At 35.4% G+C, this 14,855-nt stretch overlaps 1 protein-coding gene across 3 annotated transcripts in view; it reads left to right on the top strand.

Annotated features, from left to right (window-relative positions):
* Positions 1–13,389, top strand: part of LOC150105379 (vesicle-associated membrane protein 3-like) — a 138,732-nt gene extending 125,343 nt beyond the window's left edge. Inside the window, exon 6 of one of the 3 annotated variants that reach the window (XM_090394750.1) lies at positions 13,225–13,389. In XM_090394750.1, the coding sequence (XP_090250876.1) occupies positions 13,225–13,265 (41 nt within the window). In that variant the 3' untranslated portion in view covers positions 13,266–13,389. Of the gene's footprint in view, positions 1–12,133; positions 12,887–13,221 lie in introns of those variants that run through there. The other 2 variants (XM_090394749.1, XM_090394751.1) reach the window with 2 other exon arrangements.
* Positions 13,390–14,855: the final 1,466 nt, after the last annotated feature.

The raw sequence follows: 14,855 nt of genomic DNA, 5'->3' as shown, positions 1-14,855 counted from the left end.
CTCCAAGCGACTCGCACCATAACCACTCAAATGCAGTCCATCGCTCCCATACAGCTCACTTCGTCCCTCAAACTCATTCCACACATTAACAAACTGTACTCCCATCTCCTCACACATTTCAGCCAGAATATCATTCATAAACCTTGCTCTCCGCCTCATTTCACCACAATCATACCTAGGCAACACACTGACCACCCTTCCTGTTACACTATTCTCCTTTATCTTTCCAAGCAGTCTCCTGACATTCATTTTGACATGCTCTTTGTTCTCTCTCAAATCATTCGTACCAATTAATACAATTAACTCTTTTGCTCGTTCCCGCCTCATATTCAATGCCTCAATCACTCTACTCATTTTACCGCCTGGAAAACATACCTTGTGCATTTTATCCTCTAGCACACCTTTAATAATGGAGTCGCCATACAATGCCACTCGCTCATCTTTTGTTATCTCTTTCATGCCATCATGATTTATTTTAATAGTTTTCACCTGAATTCTCTTAATTTCATTCCGCATCCATTTCATTTCTTGCTTCATCCAATCCAATTCACCTTCTGAACCTCGCGACACATTCACTCTATCATTAAATCTTTCTAACTCCCGACCCCCTCTTCTCACTTTCCCTCTCATTCATCCTTCTTTGTTTCCGTACTTTCGGTCCAACATACGTCCAACTTTCACTATCATTCTTCTCACTTTCACTCTCACATATCTTTCTTTGTTTCCGTATTTTTGGACTAACATGCGTCCAACTTTCGCTATAATTCTTCTCACTTTTACTGTCATTCATCTTTCTTTGGTTCAGTACTTTCGTTCCAACATGCGTCCAACTTTCGCCATCAGTCATTCTTTTTTCACTATCATTCATTCTTTCGATTTTTTTTACTTGCGATTTCTGCACCACGCCATTTCTACTTTCATTCGTTCTCTCAATTTCGTTTCTTTCCGCCTCACTTTCGTCCCTTTTAACATCCGTTACGGTTGTCAAATCGCTCTTTTTCTTTTTTCCTGATTTTTTAACATTTTTTCGCCTGTCTTTCTTGCCATCCTCTTTCAAACGTGCACTCACGACACAATCGGTACTAGCACTTTCTGTTATCAACTTCATATTCGCATTCATCGATGCCTCGTTCAGGTCACATTTCGCACACACCCTTCTTCCATCCGCACTAAACATCCACAAATCATTTACGTAGTCGAAGGAATACATATAACAGACCTCACACTTAACGAACCGACTGAAATCCAAATTAAAATCCTGGAATGACAATGCTGCCGCCATTTTTTTTTTTTTTTCTCTGCAGGTTACTAGGTCTAATATTAACGTTTTCGTATTTAGTTTAAGCAAGAAAAAAAAAAACCCACACTAATAATATCGGTAGCGTACAACGTTTACAGCCGCTCTTACTTAAACAATTACGCATATATACTTAATTATTCCTAGTAAAACTTATCTGAATCAGGAGCTCTTCAAAACACGTTCGTAGCGCTTGACCCACTAGCGCCCCCTAACCAAATAGCGCCCCCTAATCATAGGGTCTTAACTTGGGAGGTGGCTAAAGGTGTAGAATTTTCAATTAAGACAGGGTACATGTGGAATTATCGGGCTGGAAAGTATGACATGCTTAGGAGTTTGATTGGTTCAGTGCCATGGCATGTACAACTGCAAGGACTAGAAGTTGATAGTGCATGGGAGGTAGTTAAGAAGTGCTTGCATGAAGCAATGGCTGACTGTATACCTAGAGTCCGAATAATAAATCAAGTAGGGGTTAAATGGATGAATAACACCATTAAGCTTGAGTTGCAAAAAAAGAAACAACTATGGAGGGAATTTAAGGAGAAGGGTGACCGGCAGGCACATGAACGGTATAAAGCGCAGGCCAGAAGGGTGACGAGTGTGGTAAGAAAAGCAAAAAAGGATTACGAAAGAACATTGGCCATGCAGGCTAAAGAGAATCCTAAACAGTTTTTTAGATATGTAGCAAGTAAAAGGAAAAATGTACATGGCAGATTGATTTTAAAGAATGCTGATGGTAGGGAGGTAACTGAATCAGTTGAGATAGTTGAGTTACTGAGTGAGCACTTTGCAAAAGTATATCATCCAGGTGGTGACATTGCAGAAACGAATAAACCAGTAGATTATACGGGAATTGTGGTTAATGAAGTGGAGGTGAGTAGTCTATTGCATAACCTCAATGTCAATACATCTGTGGGATTGGATGGTATACCAGCTCGTGTTGTACGAGAAGCAGCTAAAGAATTGTCAGTACCCTTGACCATTTTGTTTAATTAGAGTCTCGGGTCTGGGTTAGCCCCGAGCGGGTGGAAAGAGGGGAAAATAGTTCCACTGCATAAAGGTGGTTCCAAGACTGCTGTTGTAAATTACCGACCGATTAGCATATCAGGAATCATTGTCAAGGTCTTAGAGAAATTAGTCAAGAAAAGAATACAGGATTGGATAGATGAAAATGGGATATTGTATGGGGGACAACATGGTTTTGTGAAGGGTAGATCATGCCTCAGTAACTTGCTCACATTTTATAACACAGTGACGGCTGAACTGGATAGGGGTAATGGGTTTACAGTGATACTACTGGACCTTGCCAAGGCCTTTGATAGGATACCACATGGAACCCTAATCAGTAAACTGGAGCAGATGGGGATAGATATAGGGTTGGTGAGATGGATAAGAGGGTGGTTGAAGGAGAGATATCAAAGAGTGGTTTATTCAGGAGTGGAGTCTAAAAGACGTCTTGTGACTAGTGGAGTGCCACAGGGCTCTGTTCTTGGACCACTGCTTTTCAATTTGTTCATCAATGATATTGGAAAGAATCTGAGAGGAAGTGTTCACTTGTTTGCTGATGATGCAAAGTTGGGTAGAGCAATTGTGAGTGCACAAGATGTCAAAATTTTACAGGATGATTTGGATAGTTTGGAGGACTGGGCTAGGAAAAATGGATGTGAATTTAATGTTGCAAAGTGTAAGGTTATGCACTTTGGGGTGAAAAGAATAGCAGCAGTATATCGCATTGGTGGAATTATACTCCAGGAGATTGATGAGGCCAGGGATTTGGAAGTGTTGGTGGATAGGGAGTTGAAGTTTAGGGGGCACATTGCAAAAGTAACTAAAACAGCTCACCAAATCACTTGGCTTCTGAAAAACACTTTAACATGCAGAGACGAACAAGTTGTTGTTCCTCTGTATCGAGCCTTGATAAGACCCCATCTGGACTTCTGTGCCCAGCTATGGGCACCAGGGTTTCTTCGTGATGGGGAGGAAGTGGAGAAGGTCCAGAGATGAGTGACCAAGATGATAGCAGGTCTGTGGAATGAACCTTATGAGAATAGGTTGAAGATTTGTGGGTTGCAGAAATTGGACGATAGGCGAAGGAGGGGTGATATGATTGAGACATTCAAATTACTGAAGGGTTTTTATAAGATTGATCCAAAAGATATTTTTGAAAATATGACTGGTGGTGGGAGGACTAGGGGCCATGCATGGAAGCTGGGCAAGAGCGTGGTTGACGAGGGTGTTAGAGCTAGGTTCTTTACTTGGAGATTGGTAAATGAGTGGAATAAGCTTCCAGAGTCTGTTGTGGGTGCTACGACTGTGAATGAGTTCAAGGCAAGGTATGATAGATACTGTGTGAATGTTGAATAGTTGTTCTTGACATGATGTTAGGGCCTCCCTCGATGAGTCTGTCGACTCCTTGGAGTTTCCCGGAACAATAATAATAATAATAATAATAATAATAAAATTCAGTGGCAAACCCTACAAGGATAGAAAAATCAGAACTCCATGGTGGACTCATGAAGTTAGAGGCAGTCAAGGAAAATAAAGCATATGAAGCCGTCTAAAGCTAGCTAAACAGAAATCATGGTAAGGGTGTTAAACATAGAAAATAAATATCAGAAAGGTGGCAAAGTATTCTGGTATTCTGGAAGCTATTAAAAAAAGATTAGAAAGGGAGCAAGGGGAGTGTATACTGTAAAAGGAGTCAGAGATGATAAAAGGTGACTGACATGCAAACTGAAGATAAAGATATTCTAGATGTCTAAGCTTATTATGATTAATAATTAGTCTACATTGTAATATCCTTTAAAAAATACAGTGGTGACTGAGTAATTAATGAGGTGAGAAGACAGGAGACATTCCCACACCTGATGATATATCTGAATCCATGTTATGAATAACAGTACTAATATTTGACAAATTATTTGGGTTTCATATTAAGTCATATTAATTAACGCATTAATTCAGTCTTGGTATGTCTTCTGGGTCTGTCTCCTACTGATGAGACTTCTGTAAAGGTCGAAACTAAACTGATCTAAGTAGTGACCTTGACCATATAAGGCATAGCAATATACACTTGAAAGAAAGTGTGCTTTGCTTTACTTAGGCAATTGTTATGAAGTCATCAGCCTCCATATACATGTAGCCTGATCTTGAAGATACTTCACATGCACTCTGTTTACTTACACTTCAATAAAGGATTAAACAGAATATGATTTCTTTGCATGTTCAAGTCCAGTGCACAGTTTTGCTGATGAAAGTACATATCACTCATCTTCTTCTTCACTTGAAAAACCTTACACTACACAAATTACCACAACTTACACAGTGATATCCTCTACTATCCTTAATTCTGATCTCCAAGCCATCACTAATTCGGTGCTAGCAAAACACAGTTCTATATTATTTTTCACACACACACACACACACACACTGTTTACCTTTCCACAGTTAATTTATCCCCTTCAAATCCTGGGGACCAAATCTGAGAACAATAGTCCAAGTGTGGTCTGATCAGGGTCTTATACAACGGAATGATAACTGTTTTATCTCTGCAGGTCAGTGTCCTTCTCATTATTGCAGCAATCCTCTGTGTTACCTTCACCACCTTTGCAATATGTCCCCTAAATTTCAGGTTTCTATCAATCATCAACCCCAGATCTCTTGTCTCCCCTACTTCCTCCAGTATAACTCCTCCCATAGAGTATGCAGCGTCCCATCGATGTGTCCCAAACCTCAAGACCTTACACTTTGCTGGGTTAAACCGACATCCCCATTCATTTCCCCATCTGTCTAGCTCATTGGTTCCTGAAGTGGGCGCTGAAGCCCTCTAGGGGGGGCTATAGTGGGATCAGAAGCATTTGGGGGCGGTCTAGGGGTCAGTGGCTCTTTATGGAAAAAATTAATAATATATATTTAAAAATTAATTATTTTCGTGATTTTGCGATTAGATAATCATTTAAAATTTAAATATTGCATTTTAATTCATCTTATGGCCATCTTACATCATCAATTTTTTTATCAATTTTCTATTTCAATTATTTAATCATTTGAAAATTTACCATGTCAGATAGAAATAGATGTCAATTTTCTATGTCAATGAGAAAATAGCGCATGTATATATGTGTGTATAATAATATTTACAGTAGCAAATATATTCGTTATATTTCATTTCAAAATATATATAAAATATATAAAACCACTTTTCTAATTGATTTGTACAAAAATAAACCCAATTTTATATAATTTAATATTATGAGTAAAAATAATAATGACAAGAAAGAAAGAAATAAAATCGTAAATTTTAGTTAGCCTAGTTAATACTAACTTATATTGCTAACTAGAGGGAAAAAACAAAGCAAATATTATTCGAAACTTATTATACTGTTTTCTGTGGTTATGTTTTGTAGGTTTGTTGTTTATATCTTGTGTAATTATTTTATTTATTAATTATTATTTATAATTATTTGGACAATGTGTTGGTCGGATGAACAAAATGCGCTTGCGTGCAAAATAAAAAATTGAATGTGTCATACAGGATATTTTAACTTCTATTTTTTATGTACTTAAAAAAAATGTATTCATTTTTTGCTATTGTAAAAATTGATCGTGCCATACAGGCTTTAGTCTGTCCATGCAGCAGACGAGTCTTAACTAGTAGTATGTCGGTCAACTATTACGTAGGTAATTCACTCAATTCAGCATGTTTTGACAGGAATGTGGGTGCTTGCAATGACTTGTTCAAAGCACGAGTACGATGGTATCACAAACAAGTCAATGCATGCAAGTTGATTCGGGCTAGATTTCAAATCTATAAATACCAGTGGTGTAGGAATAAGTTTCATTATTTTTTGTGTGCTTTGCCAACAATCATCAGTCGAAAGTGTGATAGATAAGTGGAGTCATACAAAGTGTAAATTAAATCTTTTATTTTGTGAATATTTTTGCAAATTTTATTTGCAAAATTGAGTATTTGAAATATGGTTTTATTCAGTCTCCTACGAACCAATTATTATCCATGTGCTTGATTTGCCAAAAAGTGTTTTCAAATGAAACAATGAAGCCAAATACAAGAGCATTTGACTAAAATGCATGCTGACAAAAAGGATAAAGATTTGTCCTATTTTCAAGTACTAGAAGAAAAATATTTTAAATGTCTAACTATATCAAAACTTTTTACGTCGTCCACTAAACAAGATAATGACGGATTACAAGCTTCTTATAATATTTCATTATTAATCGCAAAAGCGAGAAAACCACACACAATTGGTGTGGAATTAATCTTGCCAGCAGTAAAAGAAGTAATAAACACTGTGTGCTTCATAAGCCAGCGTCAGATATCATCAGGAAAATTCCTTTGAGCAATAATTCAGTGCAAAGAAGAATCGATGAAATGGCTGAAGACGTTGAAAAATCATTGTGCCATTATTTAAAGACATGCCAATTTTCCATTCAACTCGATGAATCAACTCTCCCAAATAATGAACCACTACTCTTATCATATGTACGATTCATAAAAGAAGAAAAAGTTTGTCAAGAATTATTATTTGCTAAAAACTTAGAAGTGGATACAAAGGGAGAATCTATGTTTAATATCATGAATAAGTTTTTTCAAGAGAAAGACATTCCTGTTCGTAATATTTTGTCTGCTGCTACTGATGGTGCTTCAGCAATGACAGGGTGCCACAAGGGTTTCATAGCACATTTGAAACAAGCAGTACCAAATGTACTTGCTATACATTGTGTTCTTCATCATCAACATTTGGTTGCAAAAAATTTAAGTAAACGCCTGCACACGTCACTCCATTACGTTATTAGAGTAGTCAACAAGATTAGAAGCAATTCATTGAGTGACAGATTGTTTAGCCAACTTTGTAGTGAAAGCGAATGAAGATTTCAATCGTTTGCTGCTTCACACAGAAGTTTGCTGGCTTTCAAAAGGTATTTGTCTGAATTGATTTTACAATTTGTTTAATTCAGTACTAGAGTTCCTAGAAAACAGAGACGACAGATTGCGGGCCAACATGATTACATCCTAAAATGACATCGCTTATTTGACAGACCTCTATAAAATATTTAATGAAGTCAATCTACAACTACAAGGTGATGAATTGAATTTAATTAAAACAAAAAACGTTATTGCTGCTTTTGTAGGGAAGCTTCTTCTGTTCAAGCGGAATATGGGCCGAAGGGAATATAGCCACTTTTCAAATTTATCAGCAGTGTCTCTCAAAAAGGAAGATTTACTTACATACTGCCAACACATGGAGGTTCTCCATGCTAATTTCAATGAGCGATTCAAGGATATTCTAAACATGAATATACCAAATTGGGTTCTAGATCCTTTCTCGCATGTAAGCACAGCAGGATCATCAAATTTAGAAGTGGAACTCATAGAACTCACAACAAATGAAGAACTAAAAATAAAATTCAAAACTGGATACCAAGAGTTCTGGCTTCAAAAATCAATACCGACACTGTACCCTGAATTATGGGAAATAGTGCAGAAATTTTTAACTGCATTTCCATCTTCTTATTTGGCTGAGCGTAAGTTTAATGCTGTAGTGAATTTACTATCTAAGAAAAGGAACCGATTGCATATAACTGAGCGTTGCAATTTACGACTGTTTTTAGCGAAAGTTGAACACGATAGTTGAACTTTTAAAAATGCACCAGATTCATCCTTCACATTAATTAGTTATTTTTGCTTTGTAAGTTCGAAATAAACTATCTAATACACTTGATGGTGTTTTAATTATTACAATAAGATTCTTACTAATGTAATGCAATCTCTTAATATGTATTCCGAATTTTCATATTTAAACCATTGTATGAAACTTCACATTAATTTGTTATTTTTGCTTTGTATTTTTACTTAATAAGTTAGAAATAAACAATTTTGTAATATATTTAATGGTGTTTTAATTATTACAATAAGATTCTTACTAATGCAATGCAATCTCTTAATTGTATTCCACATTTTCATATGTAAACCATTGTATGAAACTGTGCATAATGTTATTCGAGCATACATTTTACAATCTTTACATATCGGCTACGTTTCACCAAAATCGGTATAGCAATAACTGTGTTCAAGATGAAGCACATATTGGCCACTTCTTTTTAAAAATTTAATGGCATAAGCAGTAATATATTATTAGTTGCTATTTACGTCAAAAATATCAAACGGCTTGAATGCGGGAAACTGTTATAATGGGGGGGGCGTTACAAAATTTGTCTTGCAAAGTGGGCGGTGACCTGAAAAAGTTTGGGAACCTATGGTCTAGCTTATTCAAATCCTCTTGCAGGACTACCACATCTGCACTATTACTAATAACCCTTCCCAGCTTCACATCATCTGCAAACAACTGAATATCCCCTTGCAATGCACTGACAATATCATTGATATGAAGGTTAAATGATGATCTATTTTACTTTAGACCACACTGAAGTGAGAACAGTACATCAATAGTTTGATGGTAGATACTTGTCTTCTTTACTTGGAATCAGCTATATGTAAGCTTGCTTCCATGCTGTGAGCCAGATGCCATCGGAATAAATATAGTATAGAAATGTTAATGGACAACAGCTAGTGCATTAGCTGTTGAATTTGATTTACATTGTATTCTTTCATTCTTAATATTATGTTTTATATCTAGCCATTTGACTCTTAATATAAACACACTCCTGGCAAAGTGTACCTATTTGCCCACAAAAGTAATTGTGATTCTTAGTTTTGCTAATTTATCTAAACCTTTCAAATACATCTGACATTTACAAAACTTCAATTTTTTTTTTTTTTTTAATTTAATACATCATTCTTTCACATGAGAGATTAGAGAACCTATAACATCTTAATATTGGATATGTATGATTTATCTGAAGAATTAATAAGGCTTAATTTCCAATTATATATGCCTTCACTTAAAATTAATTTTACACATTTTTCTGGCCACTGATAATTAAAAGAATTTTTTTTTTCTCTCTTGTTCTTATTCTAAAATCCAAATTAGCTGAATGAGTGATATCACATTGTATGATGTGCTCATTCAGAACCTACACTATTGTTCTGATTCCAGTAGAATGAAGTGAACATTTTCTATTTATTTATTCTTATGGCAAAAGGAATACAAAGCAACTACAGATTAATGTCCAGTCTAGAAAGCTAATCCAGGGCCTCATCTGTCACCCTGTGGATGTCCTGGAGGCCACCACCATGAAATTGCTGCCTTGGGTAGTCATTCACAATATGAGTAATCATCTGGTTCGTGGGGGGGCGGGCAATCACAATAAGGGTGGTGGTCTGACAGTCTCCATTTATGCAGTAGGTAGCCACATCTGCCCTGGTTAGTTCTGATCCTGTTGATGGATGACCAATTTTTCCTAGGAAGAGCAAAATCAGGCTGCAGAGCACAGGGATCTTCAATCAGGTCTGATCTAAAGATCGCTGTCAAGGAAAATGACCAGTGTTCTCTCCACATGTCAAGGGTTGATGGTAAGGCAGCTGAAGAGAGTTTGTCCATGAACCAGAAAGGGTTTCTTGAAGACGGTGGATTTATGAGAGTCTGGTGCAGGGGAAGGAGTGGGTTGCTCATTACTTTATTAAATTCTTTAATCAAGGCTTGTTCTCTCTGTATATTTGGTGGACCAATGTTAGATAGGACAGGGGAGAGGGATGCTTCTTAGTATCCCACTAATTGTGTGCATAGTAGAGTTTAGCTGGGTGTCTATAATGTTAGTGTGCACTTTTTTCCCAGACGGGGGCACAGTATTTTGCTGCAGAGAATGCAAGGGTTAGTGCAGATGATCTTTGAACTTCTGCACCACAACCCTAGCTTGTTCCAACAAGCCTTAAAATGATGTTATTTCTCATTTTAATTTTGATGGACAGGTTGGTGATGTGCCTTTTATAGGTTAGGCTTCTTTCCAGGTTCACTCCAATGTGAGGTTCATGTTCTACCATTTTGCCATGGAAGGAGAGGTTGAGGTGTTGATTTGCTTCTGCATTGTTCAGGAGGAATACTGCGAACACCATTTTTGTTGGATTTTCTATGATGTTTCTTCTGCAAACTAAAGTTAGCAATGGTATATTCAAAAATTGGTCAAATCATATGATGTATGAATTTATAATATGTTACACAATCTGTTTCTAGTGGAATTTCTCTACAAAGTTGATAAGAAAAAATTCAAAAATTGTCTCACTTTTTCATTTTTACTACTTACATGATAGACTTTAGGTAACTCAAAAAAAAAAAAAAAATTGAATTATTGTTTTTCTGTTTCCTTGAAAAAACAAGTCTTCAAAATCAAATGATGGTTTTGTTTCTTTGTTAGAAACTGACAAATTTCAGAACAGGTCTTTTAGCAGAGCAAAGTTCGTGTATGAATTAAACATGAAATGTTAATAATTTACTGTAACTGAGTTGAAAATTTCAATTTATTTAACTTATGAAGCATAAAATTTGCTGTTCACTGAGCAACAAAGGTTATACTTAAAAGAATAGACCCTAAGACACTGTTTTGTGATGAACTGCTCATACAATGCTTTTCAATTATGACCAGTACACATTTATATGATGCTACGTTTGCTATTTGATCACTACTTCTCCTGTGTTTTGCTGTGAATTATAAACTGTTTAGAACTTTCTTTTTTTTTTTTCTGGTAATAATGGCAGATAAAACTCAAAGTACGGTTGATGGTATTGCTTCCAGTGAAAAGAAGATGCGTAAACCTATTACATTACATTACATGCTAAGATTAAAATTATTAAATTTAGTGGTGATAGTGTATAAGACACTGAGATAAGCTGCAGGCTGAACTTACCTTGTAGCGCTGTTTTTATAGTTGTTATAAACAAAGTTCTATGTGAAGTCAAATGTGTTACATTACTTAATACTACAGTTATTATCCGTAAACATGACAATCTATTGCTGAAGTGAAAACATTTTTAATGGCATTGATTGATGACTAAACACTGGTTGGCATGTTTCCTTAAACCAATCTATTCATAATAACTTTTTTTTTTAGCAAAAATTATTCTGACATAACTAAATGCTTTATTTATGTTACACACATATACAATTTCTTAAAAACATGATTAAACTTCTTTTGTCTATAAGGATAATTTTAAAAAAAAAAGCAGCGATGAAATTTTCTATACTTTGGTGGTGTGGAATGTGTTATGTGACTGGGGTATGCCTGTGTTTCTTTCAACTCACTTCTTGGAATTGTTTTATAATACATATTTTGCTGTCATGGCATTTGAATGCATACAAACTGACTAAATATATAGTTTAAAACTGTAGGATATGATTTCAACTTAAACTTGGAATTGCTAGATCAATCTTGATTGATATTCCAAGTATTATTGAAATCCATTCAGCTAGTACTTTGATGTCATATGCCTACAGAGATAACCAGCTGTCCTTACCTAAAATATAAAGAGAAATAAAACATAATGCAAGTGTAAACAAGGTTCAGAGTTGATTAGTTGTTTGTGTGAAATTTCTTTGCAATCAGAGCAAGTAATTGAACAGTACTATATAACCTGATATTAACAGATTATTATTGTATAACTATAATGCACTGGTTATGATTATCTGAGAAAAGTTTTTCAATTCGAATAGAATACAGTTAAACAAAAGAAACATTACTTATGCCTGCAGTATTTTATTTTTTCCTAATAAGAACCAAGATAAAGTTTTTATATTAGCATTCTGTTTATCTAAACCATGTTTGTCCCATTTATCTCAGATTATCATGACTGATCTAGTATAAGAAAATATCAGTATATTTAGTGATGTACCATTTTTCCTTTTTTTTTTCTTATATTCTTTCAGCATGGGCATATTCAAAGTACGGTAGTTAGATTGACCATCCCTTAGCAACCATCTTAAGTCCTCACAGATCGCACTTCTGCTCAAGACTTTCCTGGCAACCAGACTTCAGTTAATCTGCATGAATTTTTAAAATTTTCTTAAACAATAGTCTTTATCCTTATTAATACTCATTTAGCATGCCATGCTGTAATTTGGTGAGTTTAAACTTTTAGACCTTTTGTGTGTTTTGCCTCCTCACATCTACCAATAACTTTTCAATCTCTTAACACTTTCTATCCTGAAATAGTTAGTATAACATTAAAAAGAAAATTAAATAAGCATTCAGCATTTTAGCCTGGTATGATTAGTATATCAGTACTACTGAAATTTAAACTGTAAAAATCTTGCACTAATACTAGCTTTGCTGTTTGCTTCTTTATCTTTGTGTTGCTTTTCTCATCTTGCTACACACATATACAAAAGGGGAAAAAAAAAAGCAAGCTTTGGACATTCAATGGATAAGCATCGCTCTTCATAATAATCAGCATCAGTCATCATTTTTGAACCAAGTTTTGGTGAGCCATGGAGAATGTATGATTATGGACTCAGAAGAGAAACAGATTCTGCAAGCCTAGATAAATATCTGCATGATATTGTTCCACATCTTGTAGAATTGTTATGTGATTTACTATCATGCTATTTCTGCTCCTAGAAGTTGATACGAGGACTGATCTGTGTAATGTGGTATAGGATTCTAGTTAACTGAATTTGTTTTCCACAGAGAACTTTAGAACAAAACTTCACTTTCCTCTAATTTTTCACTTCCTAAGAAGTAGCAGCAAGAAATCCTAGTGATGTATGTATGATAGCATCATTGCTCATCCTATGTTACTAACATTTTAGGTCTATATACTCAGGTCATAGTGAATGTGAAATGTTAACATGTTCACTAATATACTGTTGACTGGAGGCAATATGGCTTTGTATTTCCATGTTGTAATAAAGATTTTGTCTCCAAAATCCAAATGAATGATTACATTCTGCATGGCAACATTAGCATATTACTTCTTTGTAACAGTGGTTTTATTTTATTTATTTTTTTTTTCCAGCAGTTGATGACAACTTACCACGAAAAGTGCATGAAGTCACCTGAGCATTTGTTCCTTATCAGGTTTCTTTATTTTTATTAATTCACCTTTAATTTATATCTTTATTTATACAAAGTAAACACTTCTTTATTTGATTACCAGTCTTTTTTTGTTTTTGTTTTTGTTAAACGTTTGTTTGTTAATATGTCACTTTAAAACTGCATAATGTAGTAAAATAAGTTTTTACACCAACTTGAAATATTGGCTTTGGAACAGATTTTTTTCCTCTTCTCAATAGCAAATTAGGTAAAGAAAATTTAAAGGCATTGCAAAAATCTGGAGTATATCAAAATCTATAGCATTTAATTTGAATTTGTAATTAATATAATTTGCCTGACTATTAGTATGCAAACACAGTTCATGATTTATTTTTAATGGTATTAACAACACCACACAAGTTTATCAAAGAGATGTTTTATTAACTGCTTATATTTCACTGAATTTCAACTCAGCATCATCAGAGCACAAGACACTTGTACCCGCGACAGTGAGTGAGTGAAACAATACAATTGCAATGGACAAAAGACCTAAAGTCCTATTTTTTAGCACCTTCTAACAAAAAAAAAAAAAACAGCTATGTGGAAGTTTCTCTTAGGATAACAGTCTCCCAAATTTTTGGCAAATTAATACAACCATATTTGTTAAGGTTGGGAGAATTCTTCAAACCATTGCTGACTCAAAAAATAATCTTTCAGATCTGTTACGACTTCTAAATAGCACATTCGTTTTTCTCCATCTAATCCTGTATGAAGGAGTGTCCAAAGTATCGTCTGCAGACCTGACTTGCCATTGTAATAGTAGCAAATGTATTTTTCATGTTCTTCCAGGCAGATGTTAACTGATCTTCCTGTTTTCCCATAATAGGCCAAGTCACAGGGAACTTCATACACTCCTGGGTGTGCTAAAGGGTGAAGTTTATTCTTAGGTGAGCAGATCAGAGTTGCTAATTTGACATGATGTTTGAAAATGGTGCGAAGGCAATGTTTCATCAATACTTTGGCTATCTTTTCTGATGTACCTCTGACATAGTGAATAGAAATGGTCACATTGTGTATTAGGGGATGGCAGAGTAATGGGACTATGTAGTATTTTATCTATTTTGTAGGGATTACAGCCGTTGGCCAAGAACGTATGGCACAGATATTTGAGTTCTGTGGTCAGAGCTGTATCATTAGAACAAATGGCTCTGGCTCTGTGTATAAGTGTTTTTAAAATGCCATACTATTGGACTGGATGATGAGGTGATTGTTTATGTAGGTATCTTCCTGTGTATGTAGACTTTCTGTAAATGGAAAAAGATAGTGATCCATCTGAAAGGTGGGTGACTAATGTGTCCAGAAATGGTAAACAGTTATTCGATTCTTTTTCTACTGTGAAGTGGATTTTGGGGTGTTGGATGTTTAGGTAGGTGACAAACGCATCCAAAGTGTCTTGTCCATGGGGGCCAGATGGCAAACACATCATCTGCATAGCGTAACTACACTAGCGACTTGTATGTAGCTGTGGTAAGTACTTTGTTTTCAGTGTTCCATCTAAAAATTTGCTAACGGGGGGAGAGGGGGGGGGGGGCTATGATTAATGGCATGGCTATGAAC

The sequence above is a fragment of the Typopeltis vanoorti genome, chromosome 6 (genome assembly GCF_054136105.1).
Source record: "Typopeltis vanoorti isolate ZY-2024b chromosome 6, IOZ_Tvanoo_1.0, whole genome shotgun sequence".
NCBI classification, from domain to species: domain Eukaryota; kingdom Metazoa; phylum Arthropoda; class Arachnida; order Uropygi; family Thelyphonidae; genus Typopeltis; species Typopeltis vanoorti.
Note: the sequence above shows the minus strand (reverse complement) of the source record. Positions and strands in the feature narration are given on the sequence as shown.